At 40.2% G+C, this 16,983-nt stretch overlaps 1 protein-coding gene across 2 annotated transcripts in view; it reads left to right on the top strand.

Moving 5' to 3' along the window:
- Positions 1 to 14,510, top strand: part of lzts2a (leucine zipper, putative tumor suppressor 2a) — a 44,286-nt gene extending 29,776 nt beyond the window's left edge. For both annotated transcript variants that reach the window (XM_077729792.1, XM_077729793.1), the window contains 7 exons: positions 2,012 to 2,638; positions 3,450 to 4,070; positions 4,782 to 4,904; positions 5,336 to 5,482; positions 5,558 to 6,043; positions 8,614 to 8,718; positions 9,729 to 14,510. In XM_077729792.1, the coding sequence (XP_077585918.1) occupies positions 2,045 to 2,638; positions 3,450 to 4,070; positions 4,782 to 4,904; positions 5,336 to 5,482; positions 5,558 to 6,043; positions 8,614 to 8,718; positions 9,729 to 9,911 (2,259 nt within the window). In that variant the 5' untranslated portion in view covers positions 2,012 to 2,044 and the 3' untranslated portion in view covers positions 9,912 to 14,510. The remainder of the gene's footprint in view (positions 1 to 2,011; positions 2,639 to 3,449; positions 4,071 to 4,781; positions 4,905 to 5,335; positions 5,483 to 5,557; positions 6,044 to 8,613; positions 8,719 to 9,728) is intronic.
- The last annotated feature ends 2,473 nt before the right edge of the window (positions 14,511 to 16,983 follow it).

Below are 16,983 nucleotides of genomic sequence, written 5' to 3'. Positions count from 1 at the left end.
GAGCAGTTAGGGGTAGCTAACGTTAACACATGAACACATTTAAACAACGTCAAATTATGAGTTCAAAACAACTTCGCATTAAAAAAAATCCAAAGGACTGGCTGTCTCCATCTTGTCTTTCAGTACAGAGAGGCCATACCACGCTGAAACTTGTAAGCGGAAACCACTCTTGCTAATAGGACTAAACACTGGAGAAGAAAAAAATTATAATAGGGGTGACCCTACTTCGTGATTTTTTCGATTATCGCGGCCATGTCTGGTCTTCATTAACTGCGATATTCGAGGGATTGCTGTATTTTGGGAGGCTCCAAATGGAAATGAAGCAGGCTGCAATGTTACGGGACAATTTCAAAATAGAATAACCGGAACTTCATTTACGTTTTGGTGGATTTCGATACATATGTTTTTTTGTATGTTGGAATGTTCATTTTCATTTCAAACGATTTCGTAACTTGAAAATTTGGATAACCACAACAGGGTAGACCGGACAGAAGCGAGGCAGCCAATTTGTGCCATCGAACCTTTTGACCATGACCAACGACTCGCTCTACTTTCACACTAGCGACTTTGGACGTGTCTTGCCCAAGGACACGACAACGTGTACGTGCGAGACCTAGAATTCGATCCCCAGCCCTTTTATCAAAGGACAATATACTCTACCGTGCTTGGCGTTGGTTCAAGTTCCACTTAGTCAAAGGGTAAATGCAAGTAGGAATAGCTTTATTTGGGCAGGTTTTACAGCTCTGAACTGAATTGTCACCCAAAGGTTTTTCATTGCAGGGTGAATTCCCTAACGTCCAAATTTCCTAGGACTTTAAATCTTTCACAACATCAGAGGGCAAATTAGCTCTCAGGATTTATTGTCAGAGCGACCAGAACAAAGCCAGACTATAGGGGTCATAGTGGTGGGAGGGCAGCTGACATCCACTCCTTAGAAGGTCACTGGGTTAGCGCTCAGGGGGTCACATTTGACGTTCTCAAAGGATTGTTAATTCTTTTATTCTTGCCTTAGAGGTCTTCGCCAGGGGCTGCTAGATGAGCGGTGCCAGGGACGAAGGGATAAAAGCCTGAAGGTGGTCATGAGGTGTTATTCTTTTGCCCATGGGAAGTGATCAGGTCACAAACTTGTCGTAAACTTTCTGGATCATTTGCGGTCATGAGGTTTTCCTCAGGGAGATGATTGACAGAGTTGCCTGATTAATTACTAATAATTATACAGCCTTGTTTTCCTTACACAAGGCCGGATAGCATATCTTCCACAGCAACCACCTTCCTGCTGTTATTTTAGTCTGAGGGCTGGCCCGTTTGAAAATCACAATGGGTTGTTGAGGAATGTTTTGTTTTCATTCTTTCAATGCCTACATCTGTTGCATAGCTTGTCCAAAATGTTTTCCCAGAAGCTTTGTCGTTCATCACGATGTAGTTTGACAAGATCTTCTGTCACATTTTTATGAGTTACACTCTAAATTGTTAATGCCACTCATTGCATGGCAAAGTCACAGTACAGTGGTATCTCGACATACGAGCACCTCGACAAATGAGCATTTCGAGATACAAGTAAAATTTCAAGCAAAAAATTATTTCTAGATACGAGAAACATTTCGAGATAAGAGAAAGCCAGGTGGCCAAGACATGAGAGACTGTTTATCATTGTAGCGCAATGTCTTTTTTGCCTCATCTCTTGCATGTATAACAGATATCTACGAGCACTGGGCAGAGAGTTCATTTAAATTTGACTTTTGGGAACTCTGGGTTCAAATGAGAACATTCCCGAGATTTACCCAGCAGCTGCAGATAGTACTGATCGTGCCTCGTCGCAGGACACCAACTCTTTCTCTCCTCCTGCCTCATTAGCGGAATTGCCAATTAGCAGCACTGTTGCCAGGGAGTTGCTTTGCCAAATGCACAAAGAAGTGCAGATTGAGTCTGTTAATATTATGTTGTAAAAAGTGTAAAATTGACTCTTAAATTGAGGAACCCCTGTAAAAAAATCTTTTGTCTTCTCCCACAGGGTGCGTGGTGGGGGTAACACCGTCTTGGCACCATGGCTCTGGTCCAAGCTCTTCCCGTCACTGACCAACCCATCCCTGGCATCAACGTCCAGCAGTGCCAACCGGCCTCTTGTTCCTCCCCGGTCTCCCACAACTCCACCGCAGCTATGGGTTCTGTAAGCAGTCTCATATCGGGCCGAACGTACCAAGAAAGGCACTGCCGGGCGGCCTGTGAATTTGCGGCCAAGCCACGACGTTCAATGCCGGCCACCAGCTGCTTCCGTGTCCAGGATAATACCCTCCGCAGTGCTAGTTCCTTGGAGCAACTGTTGGTGATCTGCAACCAAACGCAAGAGACCCAGATCCAGGCCCAGGTTCTACCTCCCCCGTTGCCCACCAAGAAACAACCTCGTCCTGGCAACTCAGCAGCTACGACCGAGGAATGCGTAAAGATTGTTGGGGGGTTTGATAACATCTCGGGATACGTGAACAGCCAGATGGTTGTCGGGGACTGGAATGACAACCTGTTCGTGGCACCTGTCAGTCCCTGCAGTGATTCAGATGAACAACATGACATTAGGACTCCAAATGGAAATATTGAAGGACCACCCCCAAAGCTAATCCCCGTGTCAGGACAGCTAGAAAAGGCAAGTATCCAACAGCATTTTATAAAAAAAAGTATGTAGATCTGTCTGGTGGACTCCGGCTGCCATCTAATTGCTCATTCATTGATACCTTCTTCTGCTCAGAAAGACACTTGGGATGATAACATTTCTAAGTTGTCAGCTATTAATCTTGCATGCTTTTCTTGATCATTGTCACAACTCGTGTTCGTTCCATGAACACAAAATTTGCACCTAAAATTTAACAAAAAAATGGGGTCTACCATCCATATGTGGACATCACATGTATCTCATGTAGACTACACTATTATGCCAAATAATATTGTGTCCCACTTGACCCGAAATTAGATGTCCGTGTATGTGGAAGCCAGATCTTATGTTCTTTTTTTTTTTTTTTTAAATGACCCCAAAAATATATACTTGCCCAATCAAGGGTTAAATCATGAGCTATGAACCTCCAAATTTAGTTCAAATCAAGAGCAACGTTATTATTTTGAAGTCACCCAAGTGCAAAATAAGTCAAACCGTAGTAAAGTGAAATTGAAATACAATAAAAGTACTCCAAGTGCACTAGTAAATTAAGTAATTTCTAATCAGGTTCTTGAAGTGCACCATTGGTTCACCAAGTTTGATCCTCGAGGGCTCCTATCCGGTCTGGTTTTCCTCCTCAAACTCGCCTGAATCAAATATTCACTTCCTCAGCAAGTTCTCCAAAAGCTTGATAACGATCCTGGTTATTTGATTGTCGAAGATATGGAAAAAAGACCAGTTAGGTGCCTTCGAGGACTGAAGTTGGTGATCCCTGGCCTAGCGTTTGTGATTTTGTCTATTTCAGAACATGGAGAAGGTTCTGATCCGTCCAACAGCGTTCAAGCCAGTAATCCCCAAGAATCGCCACTCGGTCCATTACCTGTCCCCGCGACCGACGGGCTGCAGTCTGTCAGAGAGCCAGGGTAGCCTCAACCTCCTCTTGCCACTCACGGGTCCAACCGGCGGCGGCGATCCATCGATCACATTGGAAGAAAAGCGCGACTCCTTCGGTGGGGGGCGACACGCTCACGGTAGTCGATCCTGCTCCATGTCGGACTCTGGGAGAAATTCCCTTTCCAGCCTGCCCACTCACAGCAGCACAGGCTACAGTTTGGCCCCCAGCGAAGGATCTGGGTCGGCCAACGCGGAGCCAGTGCAGATCTCGGTCAGAAACGCTTCGGGCGGAATTGGGACCCACGGTCACTCGGATAGTGGACGTTCGTCGTCCAGTAAGAGCACCGGGTCGGGGTCGCTCAGCGGGCGCGGCCGGCCCCTGTCGGACAGCGGCTCGTGTGGCCGTTCCTCACCGCCCACTGAGGGCTATGAGGTGGTGGTGAGGGATTTGGAGGAGAAGCTGAGGGAGCGTGACGTGGAGCTACAGCATCTGCGGGAAAATCTGGACGAGAATGAAGCCGCCATCTGTCAGGTAAGAAGTACCATCAATTGAATTATCATTGATCTGAGCAGAAATCGGGCTGATCACTTCATCTTTCAAAGAATCAGGTGGAAAAGATGGGGTTTTGTCAAAATCTCTTTAATTTATTTATTTTACTCGTATATCAAATTCCTCGTATGTCGGGGCACTCATATGTCAAGGTACTACTGTACTATTCATTACCTGGGTTAAACTGTTCTTACTCCACATAGCCAGTTTTGTTTCCTAGCATTTGTATGAGTTCAGTTTGATCGATTGCTTGCCATTCAGAAAACAATCTAAAAATAAATATGCTCTGTTGTCTGTTCTTCCGTGGGAATTAAACTTGCTCTGTAGTTCTTTGAAAAATATTCTCAAGAGCAGATGCAAAAAGTCGAGAAATATAGCAAACTGAATTAGGGCTGGCTGATCTTTTTTTTTTAAACTTGATTTTATGTACTGTTTAAATTGAATGAAATCAGTAAACCAAACAACTTCCTATTCTTGTTAGAGGAAAAATAAGCAACAAAATGACTTTTTTAATTTTGTAATTGCATAATCTATAATTTATTAATGTTTTGATTTTAACCTTGTAGTAGTAGTTCAATTTTAATCTCATTATATTCATATTAATTTTTCTTTCTGAATGTTTGTATGACTTTTTGCAATTTCCCGCTGTCTATCGAATGTTGATCAAGTAGAGAAAATGTGTTCAATGTTTAGGTTTACGAGGAAAAGCAGCGCCGCTGTGAGCGAGAAATGGAAGATTTGAGGCAGAACTGTGCCGGCAAAATGAAGCAGGCGTCTCAGAAGGCACAAAGAGCACAGCAAGTTTTACAGTTACAGGTGGGCTAGACTCTGCAATTGGGGTCTAAATCATCAATTGCATTTCACTCTATGATATTGGTTCTCTGGACAAATATTACATGTTTTGCCCATATTACAGCATGCCATGATTCAATATAAATACATTCAAGGGACTAGATTTAATGTTCTACCATATTGTGTAGATCACAGGTGTCAAAGTGGCGGCCCGGGGGCCAAATCTGGCCCGCCGCATCATTTTGTGCGGCCCAAGAAAGTAAATCATGAGTGCCGACTTTCTCTTTGAGGATCAAATTAAAATGAAGAGTATAGATGTATATTAAATGTCCTGATTTCCCCCTTTTAAATCAATAATTGTTATTTTTTATCCTTTTTTTCTGACTTTAGTTCAAAAATAATTTTGTAAAATCCGAAATGTGCCAACACTGGTCACTTTTGATGTTTGTCACCAGGTATTTCAACTTCAACAAGAGAAAAAGAAACTACAGGAGGATTTCTCGTCCGTGCTGCAGGACCGAGAAACTCTGGAGAGGAGGTGCGCCAGCATCCAGCGGGAGCAGACACAGTTAGGTCCAAGACTGGAGGAAACCAAGTGGGAGGTCAGATCTAAATTTTCGTGAAAGTGACAATTCATCAGCTCTGGATCTCACGGTATCGTTTTTCGGCGGCGTCAGGTGTGCCAGAAATCGGGAGAGATCTCCCTGCTCAAGCAACAGATAAAGGAGATCCAGTCGGAGCTAAGCCAGAAGGCGGGCGACGTGGTGGTGCTGAGGGCGCAGCTGAGAGAAGCCCGATCCGAGCTGCAGGCCAGCCAGGCTCGCTCTCAGGAGGCCCAAGCCGCCCTACGCACGCGGTCCCTAGAGCTGGAGGTGTGCGAAAATGAGCTCCAGAGGAAGAAGAGCGAAGCCGAGCTGCTCCGCGAGAAGCTGGCTCGCCTCGAGGACGACACCCTGCGCCTGCGGGATGCCCTAACGCCTGCTGGCGGGAAGTGTGCCAGCTTGAGCCTCCATCATGGGCGAGCCGCGCTGGCAAGGGGTGGAACCAGCCCCTGTTTGTATCGCAATGTTGAAGATGAGTTGGCCAGGAATTGGGCAGCAGAGAGTGACGAAGCCAAGGCGCAGAGGCAGAATGCAGAAAGCCTACTGGGACTCAGACAACAGGTACTTTTTCCAAATTCATTTGTACCCTTCAATTGGTGCTGATAGATGGGCAACTTATTTATAGCTCACCATCAATGAATGACATATTCATACACAGAGTTTATATAGTACAGTTTCTTAAGATGTCTTTAATCCTTACATTTACCATATGTTCTCGCATACAAGCCATATTTGTAAATTAAAAAACAAGATGACGAAACGCCATAAAGTAAGACAATGCGGCCGATATGGTCGTTTATTTGAAAAAGATAAACAATAAACAGATAAAACGTGATTTTTTTATTTTATTTTGACGTCTAAGAATGTAATTCGACGGCGGCCCGGCAGCTGTGATGTTAGCGTGTCGGCCTCACAGTCGTCGACCTGGGCTCAAATCCAGGTTGGTCCACCTGTGTGGAGTTTGCATGTTCCCCCTGGGCTTGCGTGGGTTTTCCCCAGGTACTCCGGTTTTCTCCCACATTGCAAAGACATGCATGGTAGGCTGATTGGACACTCCAAAATTGCCCCTAGGTATGAGTGTGAGGGTGAATGGTTGTTTTTCTCCTTATGCCCTGTGATTGGCTGGCCACCAATTCAGGGTGTCCCCCGCGTCTGGCCCGACGTCAGCTGGGATACGCTTTTTGTTTAAAATTAAATCCAGAAAGTCCAGTTGTTGGGAAAAGTGGGCCACCATAATTTGGTAAAAAAATAGAAAAATATATTTTACATACAAATGATCCATCTATACATTTATTAACAATATTTTGCCTTTTTATAAGTTGTTCGTCCTACAAAAAGGTGCCATCTTAAATTGCGGAGGAAAAAAAAACAACTAAGCATTAAAATAATGTCAATTATGTTTATCTGAGCTGCCTAGTGGTTCATTCACCTGACTTTGATTCGGGCAGTGTGGGATCGATTCCCATGCAGTCTGTTTGTGGGTGCGGATAGTTTTCCGCTTAATTTCAATTATAGCCATTGCCAGTGAAATTCACAATAGTCAAATAAATGTAAAATATAGACATTTTTTTTCTTCCTTAACGTCATGACTAAAACTTGTTCATATTATTGATTATAATTATAACGATTTGAGAAGAGAATTACTGTACAGTCAACTCTGATGTAGCTCTATCCAATGTAAGATGAAGAAAAGCATGGATATTTGTTGAAGTATAAGGAATTTTGGTGACTGGGCCGCTATTCAAGAGGACATTCTTTGTTTGATTGTGAATGTCTGGCCTTTGTTTGTCTTGGCAATATTGAATACGACTTGAATACCAAGATGAGCTTGGGGAAACTAAACGGTGGTGTACAATAATAGTGTACACTATGTGGTTGAACCCCTGGTGTGTGAAACAAATCTCTCTTTCTAGACACATGTTCCTACGTGGTTGATGGCTTATATCTTTTAGTCTGTCAAATACTGTTTGAAGGCTCCGTACGCCGGATCATATAACGTAAAAATAAGTAGGATGACGAATTCAATGTCATTATTTATGACTTTTATCTTGTAATATTATTTCAATATCCTAATATTATACCATGTGAAGTTTTGTGATGTTACATTGCCCAAATTCTCAGCCCATAAAAATGAACAATCTCTGGTTCACAAAATGTAAAAATAAGCATAAAAATTACTTTGATTTCAAAATATTGCAATTTTAATCTTAAAATGTATCTAGTAATACTCTTTATATTGAGACTCTAATGTCATTTTATTGCTACTTCATTCTTATAATATTCCCACCTTTCAATTGTATGACTTTCCTCCTGTTGGATTACGACTTTAATCTCATATTACCACAAATGAAATTGTATCATGTCAAAAAATTACAATGAAACATGTTAAATGGGATTTTACATGTGGAAAACAAATGTAGCACTTGCATTTGGCTGTTTTTTTTTTGTTTAGTTTTTTTAACCATTTCGTCGTTATACCACTTTCGTGGGAACGCTCAATTTGTTTCAGCTACTTAGCCTTTTCTGTCACAATGGGATTTTGCATGTGGAAAACAAATGTAGCACTTGCATTTGGCTGTTTTTTTTTTTTTGTTGAGTTTTTTTAACCATTTCATCGTTATTCCATCATCAGGGAACACTCAATTTGTTTCAGCTACTTAGCCTTTTCTGCCACTGTTTTTAGGTGGATTTGTGTTCAAAACCTGCTCTGCTATCATATCACTTACTGTATTTATTCGAGTACAACGCGCACACATGTATAACGCGCACCCATAATTTCTGGGGGGAAAAAATAGCATACATTTTGTTTTCACTTTTTCTCAGCTCACACCAAGGATTACACCAGTACTGATAACTGGCAAATGCTGAACACATGACCATGACAAAAAATGTATTCACAATATATAGTATGGAAACCTGGTGAAACAAACTTCCAGTATGAAGACAATTCTCAAAGGGAATTTACATTTTTAAATCCTTAAAGTCTAATTCATCATCATAACATTTTCCAAGTTTATCTAAAAACAGTTTTTTTGATACAAAAATGGTGCACGTTATACTCGAATAAATACAGTATTTCAGTGTTCCATTGCTACTTAATGTTTTTAAAGGGTTTTTCACATTTGTGTCAGGTGGACAGACTGAAGGGCGAGCTCATGTATGAGAGGAGGACAAATGAGGAGCAGATGTGTCGATTCGACCATGAAAGGATGGTTTGGCAAGAGGAAAAAGAGAAGGTAAAAAGTACTCACAAGCTCTATTGGAGAAACTTCATCTTTGGCACGAACATTTGTATCCCTAAATACAGTGGTACCTTGAGATACAAGCTTAATTCATTCTGGGACTGAGCTCGTATATCAATTTACTCGTAACTCAAATGAAAGTTTCCCATAGAAATGAACTAAAAACAAATTATTTCGTCCTAACCCTCTGATAAAACACCACAAACAGGATATTGGATTGGAAAAACATTTTTATTTGTTCTTATTTGCCATTTATTAACAAAGTAACAAATAACTAGTTGTTTAATAGTACTAAAATGTGTTTAATAGTGCTAACATGTGTTTAATAGTACTAAAATGTGTTTAATAGTACTAAAATTAGATACATTTCGCGGAGTGGAGAGGGGGGGTGTTTGGCACGGCAACGTGCTCGTAACATAATATGAACACATTTAAATGAACTTAGATTACTATGCAGACACACTCAAAAATACATTTCATCTAACCTTACATTAAACTTAATTCTAATTTTGTTTTTAATTTTTATACCTTTCTTCTCCCGGATTGGCTCTATTTGCCCTGCCTTCACCCTGACTTTCAGATGCAACCTTGATATTTGCTTTTGCATTCCCTTCAAAATTTTCCCAATATGATGCACACAAATGTCCTCACAATAGGATAACGCACGACCACTTGCCAACGAGAAGTAGTATATACTCCTATATACTTGTATTAGCAATCGATCCGCCATTCACACTGACTAACGGGGGAAAAAAAACACTGAAAAAATGCATTGCTCCGCCCAGTGCTCGTAAAGACATTACACGAGGGAGTTGCGGGGAGCGAGCAAGCCTCTCACATCCACTGTATGGTCGTATATCAAGTTTTTTTCTTCGTATCTAATGATAAATATTTGCCCTAAATTTCACTCTTATCTCAAATTGCTCGTATGTCGAGGCACTCGAGGTGTCACTGAATGTGGAAATATGTCAAGTGATACGAGGGCTTAAGAATTCTCTCTTCAGGTAATCCGCTACCAGAAGCAACTACAGCAGAACTATATCCAGATGTACCGACGGAACCGCGAGCTGGAACGCGTGATGCGGGAGTTAAGTCTCGAGCTGGAGAACAGAGACGTGGACGATTACGAAGTGCACAGCGGCAGCAATGACATCCACTTTGAGGAGATCACCGCCACAGAGATCTAAACAGGCCGCGTTAGCGCCAAAGAAAAAACAAGCACCGCTGGATTGACAACTCGAACGGCTCCCAAAGGTGTGTTCTTCCTCTACTGCTGCACTCCTTGTGATCTTTCATACGGTATTTCACCTGCACTTTTTTTAATTTCGAAAAAAGACTCCGACACTATAAAAAGTCAGCACAAAAAAAATCTTCTGAAGCGCTGGGAAGTGTTTAAATCAGGGTAGGATTTGTTGCAAAAAATGTCAGACACGTGCACATTTTCTTACACAAAACAACGGCACAAGCATGCATGTCATGTGATGGTACCGTCCACACATTTGCTACTTAATGTTGTGTATTTTAGATGGGGATATTAGCCTAACTAAGCATGTCAACATAGTTCCACTCCAATCCTAGGGGGGCGATAGTGAGTCTGGATACAAACAAATTCATCCTTTCGTCTACTCGACTCGGTGCAGTTGCTCTTTGCGTTTTCATATTGTGTAAAACCATGAAAAAAGAGCAAAACTAGCAAATTAAATCACAGTGAAACTAATGATTCGTGAAAATCTACAAGTACATTTGAATATTTTGGCCCCACCCACATGCTCTGAACACATTTAAAGTGAATACAACGTTGTTGGCTATTATGTTACTCTTCCATTGCCAGTGGTGACGTAAAAATCCTTCAACTTAATCCAAAAATGATCAAGCAATGATGGCATTTCCTGCCAGTTTCAAATTTTTCACGTATTCAGTGGAAAGGTTCATGTTTGTAGAGATTATTCTTGCTGTTCCAAGCATATTTACAGTAATCCCTCGACTATTGCGGTTAATGTAGACCAGACATGGCCGCGATAAATGAAAAACCGTGAAGTAGCGTCACTCCTATTTAAAAAAAAATAAAAATAAATAAATATTATTTCTTCAGTGCTGAGTTCTAATAGCAAGCGGAAGACAGGGGAGTGGCTTTCGATTGCGAGTTTTATGAGTATATTAAAAGAATTTTCCCCAGAAAAAAGATCTGCGATGTAGTGAAGCCGTGATATTCAAGGGATTACTGTACATTGTTTTTACTACTACGGTGTTTGTTCAGAAGTTTCTTTCACTCAATTATAGTTTGTAGTGTCAAAGTCACTGCTAGGATGAAAATATCTTTTCACCAAAAGGACATTGTCTTCCTCTTTTTGGGCGTCAAAAATAGTAAATTGACGGAAACCAAATGAAATTCTGTTTCGGATGGAAACAAACTGATTGTTTGAGGAAAGAAGAACGTTTAATTTTAAGTCATCTGTTGTTGAAAGATTATTCTCGCTTTCGGCGTCTGCCTTCTATTCGCTCAAAAGTCTATTTTTAGCTGTGTTGCAAAACTAAAAATGGACTATCTTCTTTTTGAGGCTGCTCTTTGAACTTGAGGTGTGCTTTTATGCACAGTTTTTTTTTCTTCATTTCTTCCTTCCAGATGGCTTTATTTAGCTTCCAGCAGCCCCCCCAAAAAAAAAACTCACCAAGGTTTTAACTTGACACAGGCAGACTTCAATTCTTCTTATTTTTCTTACCCAGTATATGACAGAGCTTAATTTTTATAGAAGGAAATATATAAGGAAAAGGATATCTATATCATGAAGGTTGTATATTTTTATATACATAGATTAACAAAGCACCTACTCTTATTTTTCTTGTCGTAGTAGCGCTATCAGTGTAAGTTTAATATGCCAATTCTCTGAGGGATGTCACAAACAATTATAAATCAATTATTATTTTGCAATTGGTCAGCTCATTGGCTTTGGGTTCAAATGTTTGCAAATATTGGATATAAATTTGATGTTTTCATTGGATGCCATTGAAGTCTATATACGAGTAAATAGACTACAAAAGCCTACAAACATGAATGCACAAATTAAGATTTTGATCATAATTGTTTTTGTTATATTCATAATATGTCTTGAAGGGGTGTACCTGACTGTTCTTTGCGTTATGAGTGTAAATAGATGTCAAACACTAGTGTGTTGAAGGCATTATACAGACATTTCTAATATAGCCACTGTGACTCTAGAACAGGGGTCGGCAACCTTGTTTTTTTTTTTTTATCAAAAGAGCCACTTTGTTACTTCTTCCCCCCAAAAAAGGTGTTTATAAACTTCTAAAATGTTTCATCCTTGTTTAAATTTTAACAGTTGGAACCACTGAATACAATAAACAACCCCAATTTTAATGTATAATATGTTTAATAGTAGTAACTCCATACGTTCTCCCGTCCTCTTGAGGTTTGTTGGAAAACAATCAGTGATCAATGGACAAGCCTTAAAATACAAACAAAAAAAATACATCAGTGGAGTATGAGTATATTTATTTTAATAACTTAATAAATAATGTTGTTTTTACCTGTTTAGTGGAATTTGTGTGTCTGCATTTCCCTGCAGATGTTCCCTATGTTGCCACTGTAAGACGTGACTTTCATCTTCACGCAGGATTGTAGAGTCTCATTGGTGATGCGGAAGCCGTATTTGGACTTTATAATGTTCATGCTTGAGAAAACTTGCTCGCATAAAAAGTAAGTTGAGCCAAAGATGGATAGGACTCCAAATGCATACCTTTTCATGGTTATAGAAGTGTCTGTTGCAAAAATAAGTTTGTCAAGTTGCCGTAATTTTTCCATATTAATCCATTTGTGCTCTATAGCGAGAGAAGCCCTCGGACGAATGACGAAATTAGTAGTGCTTCTCCATAAGGTGTGTTTTCTCGGCAAAAGACCCAAATAAGTGATAATCTCGGACTCGTGATTTGGCATTCTGCCGTTATGGATACATCGCATCACCCCCCGAAAGGATCACTTACCTCTCACTGTCTTTCACTTACCTTCAGTCAGCCAGTAGGAGGCAGATCACCGCCCAACGTTTTTCCATATTACCTCACCCCGAAGTTATTACACAGAAGGGATTGTGTGTTGTGTTACCGCAAGTTTAGAGTCCTGATGGATGTGGGGAAAAAAACTGTCCTTAATCTTATTTGTCCGTACTTTGTGGGACCTATAGTGTCTGCCAGAGGGCAGCAGCTGGAACAGGTTGTGACCAGGGTGGTATGGGTCCCTGACAATGTTCCTGGCTCTGCTGAGGTAACGAGGGCTGGCAATGGCTTTCAGTGAGGGCAGAGAGCAGCCAACGATCTTCTGGGCAGTGTTAATCACTTTCTGCTTTAGCGGTATAAGTTCAATCAATCAATTCAATTCAATCGGTCAATGACTTGACTCATTACAGGCAATTGAGAATTCTTGAGTTGAATAAATGTCATCAATTTGCTTACCGCAGCTATTTGCTGCCATTTTAATGGTCCTGTTCTTAATGGTCTTTGCAGAGAGAGAGGCATGTCTTTAATTTTCTGAACAATTTCCTTTTTGTTTTTAAAGTCGGAGAATAGATGCTCTGATATTTGAATAAACGTTTCTTTGATGTATTCTCTGTCTGTGAACGGCTTCCCACGCTTTACGATCTCATGAGATGCCAAAAAACTAGCAGCTGTAGTTGACTGTGGTGAGCTGATTGATGCATTTCTTGAAACTTGTTTTCTCTCTTCAGCTTGTTGCAATTCTGAAATTGCTCTCTGGTGCTTATCTTCAGTTGGGTATTTTTCAGCAAATGCTTGTTTTGAAAATGTCTTTGAACGTTACTTTTTTGTTATTTAATAGTTTCTCGCTACATATCAAGCACACAGGTGAGCCAACGTCATTGGCGGGGAATGCAAAAGCTGAAGTCCATGCTGAATTTAAACTCTATTTTCTTTTACTTTTCTCTTTTGGGGTTTAAGTGACAAATATTTTTTTAAATAAATAAATAAAAATAAAGATTTAAACTATAAATAAAACAATACTTTATTTAAATCTCACAATACTTGTATAATGCCGAATAAAAACATTCAATTCAAGATAGTATCTACTAAAATTCCAAGGGAATTTTGCAACAAAATTAACACAATCACAACAATACATTTTTTTTTGTCACGCCCACCGGGAGCCATTACAAATCGGCTGAAGAGCCGCATGTGGCTCCAGAGCCGCAGGTTGCCGACCCCTGGTCTAGACCAAAGTAACTCCAACTCGTATCCATTTTATTTTTTTTATTATTATTTTGTGGATTTGCTTCTTATACGTCACATTCGATTCATAAAATCGACGTCGTCCATGTAAATGTGTAAATTTCTTGTATAGATGACGTTTTTTTTTTCTCAGTAACGAGTCAACAGTGACACCTTTGAGCAGACTGGAGTTTTCTGTCTTTTGCCGTTTGCTTTATTTTGTGTCTTAATCATATTCATGTGTGGTATATGTGCATCTAGTGGAGAGGAAGAGGCGGTTGTAACAGTGACTGTGTTATATTGCACAGAAAAAAATGCATTCAAGTGCAGATTTAGAACTTTCATCACAGGGATTCTTTCATCATATTTTATAGATTTGCAAATGTTTCATTTTTACAGTTTTACCTCACAAGGGTATGTAGGTAGTTTAGGGCCCTTTGAGGTACAAGGTATGAGAGAATGTAGCTAAGTATGACTTTTGAGCACCAAATGATGAACCTAAAACAGCACTAAAATGGTTAAGATGTGACAAAAATAAACAAACATGCATTATATTTTTGGAACTAAGACTTGCATTTTTATTTCTCTCATTTTGGTCAGGTGTGGGATTTATATTTTTATTTCATCTCATTTTCTGAACTGCTTTATCCTCATTAGGGTCACGGGGGGTGCCGGAGCGAATCCAGCTGTCTCTAGGCTAGAGGCTGGGGGCACCCTGAATTGCTGGCCAGCCAATCACAGGGCATAAGGAACAAACAACCATTAACACTCAGTCTCACACCTGGGGGCAATTTAGAGTGTCCAATTAGCCTAGCATGCATGTTTTTGGAATGTGGGAGGAAACCAGATTACCCGGGGAAAACCCACCCAGGCCCATGGAGAACATGCAAACTCCACACAGGTGGACGTGACCTGGGTTCGAATCCAGGTCACGTCCACCTGTGTGGAGTTTGCATGTTCTCCCCGGCCCTGCGTGGGTTTCCTCCGGGTGCACATTCCAAAAACATGCATGCTAGGCTGATTGGACACTCTAAATTGCCCTTTGGTATGAGTGTGAGCCTGAATGGTTGTCTTTTGTCTTTCTGCCCTGCGGTGTCCTCTGCCCCTGGCCTGGAGACAGCTGGGATTGGCTCCAGCACACCCCAATGAGGATAAAGCGGTTCAGAAAATGAGATGAGATGAGATATTATTAGGGTAAGGTACGACCTGACTACAAACACATTTTATTTTTTACGGCACTCACAAGAGGGGTCTGGGGGTGTCATTTTACATATTAATACCGTAAGAAAAAGAATAAGTTTACATTCACATCCTCAACCGTCTACAAGTAAAGCTTGCATGGGTTTCGGAAGGGTTGTCCCCCCCAGAGAGCAAAATAAGCCAAGACCGCCTCTGCTTTGTCGAAAAATGTTAAACATAAGCTAAAAATTGCGCTCAAGGTTTTAGTAAAATTACTCATTGTTAAAGAGGGCCCTCCGTGATCTAAAAAAAAGTCCCCATTTTATTCATCTTAAAGTGTTTTAAAGGGCCATTGAATAGTGCCTGTAAAATCTTTCATTTCTTACATTTTAAATGCTGCAAAATTACAGTTTTTTTTTTCCAACTGTAAAAGTGTGTCATGGCCTCACTCGCTCAAATCTCTCCCTAATATGTAATTAAAGGCCCAAAGTGGCAGATTGCTGCAAACCGGGCGGAACCTGCGCCAAAATCACCAGCAACCATTTTGTAATCTCCAAATCCTGCTTTTTAATATAATACACCAATTTTAATCTGAGCATAAATGTCATAGTGCAGTCGGGGATTATCTCCTTTCTGACAGACTGGGCGCCGCATGTTAACTTTACGAATAATGAGGTCACTTGATGTTGGTGGGTACCTTGACCTCTGGCGCCATGGGGTCTTTGGCCTTGTTTCCGAACCTGCTGGTGGGTGACGCCCTCCAAACTATCGTTGTCCACACTTAGGAGTTCGTAGCAAGCCTGTGGTTACAATTGTAAATATTTAGTTAGATTCAAATTGTATGGTTTGATAGACCGCCATTGCAGTTGCATATAAGGACAATGAATTATTGTTGGCGTGGTTTCCATGTTAGTATTTAAAATTTTAAGTACACTTTTCCTACATTCGAGTTGCATTTTGAGTACCAAAATAATAAACGTGTGATTGTGTCATTATGTTATTATTTGAATATTTATTTATTTTTCTTATTACAATGTTTCATTATTTTGCTGTTGCTTCTATTTAAGATAGGTCTTTTATCATCATTTCAGTTTTAATACATTTTTGGGGACTTTAAAGTAAAAAATTACAAGAAAGCCATTCTCATTCATCTATTCCGTTCGTCTGTTTTTATTTGATTTTTTTTTATTCATTTATTTCAACAATTATCGATTTTATTTATTTCACTGTAGTTCCCTTGAACATCATCAAATAATTGTAATTTGTAATACTCGTCGGAAAAAAGTTCTAAATATATCGTAAAATGAATACATGATGAAAGATTAATTCATACATTTTATGTATTTTTTAAATGTATCACTCCTGGCCTTTTTATTACTAAGCAAAGACTAGAGATATACCATCATCTTAATATTGCTCATTTGAACAAGAAGGATTTTTGGCCTCTCTGCCATTCACGAAAATTCAAAGTAAACACCAAATTTCCTGCAGAATGGCATCAGCTTCTCCACAGCGATTTCCTCTGATGTCATTTTTTTCTTATTTTTGTTAAGGATGAGGAAACACCTGCGCAAAGGTTAGAAACACACACCATTGTGTCGTGTCCACTCATCAGGCGTGTCTTCCTTTTCACTCGCCAGCTGTTATGACTTCATTTGGCAAGAAATTAAGCTTAGCCAGACCAAAGAAAACATTTTTTTTCTGCAGCCACTGAGGATGGCAGCATGAAAATATTTGGATCCATTTACGCAAATGGGGGATTAAAAAGTGCATTAAAAAAGTGATTTATTTGAATGAGAGATGACAACCTAATCTGAGTCACATTATCATCCTCTTTAGTGCATTTAG

This window comes from Stigmatopora nigra, chromosome 12 (genome assembly GCF_051989575.1).
Source record: "Stigmatopora nigra isolate UIUO_SnigA chromosome 12, RoL_Snig_1.1, whole genome shotgun sequence".
Lineage (NCBI taxonomy): Eukaryota > Metazoa > Chordata > Actinopteri > Syngnathiformes > Syngnathidae > Stigmatopora > Stigmatopora nigra.
This window is presented reverse-complemented; position numbering and strand designations above follow the sequence as displayed.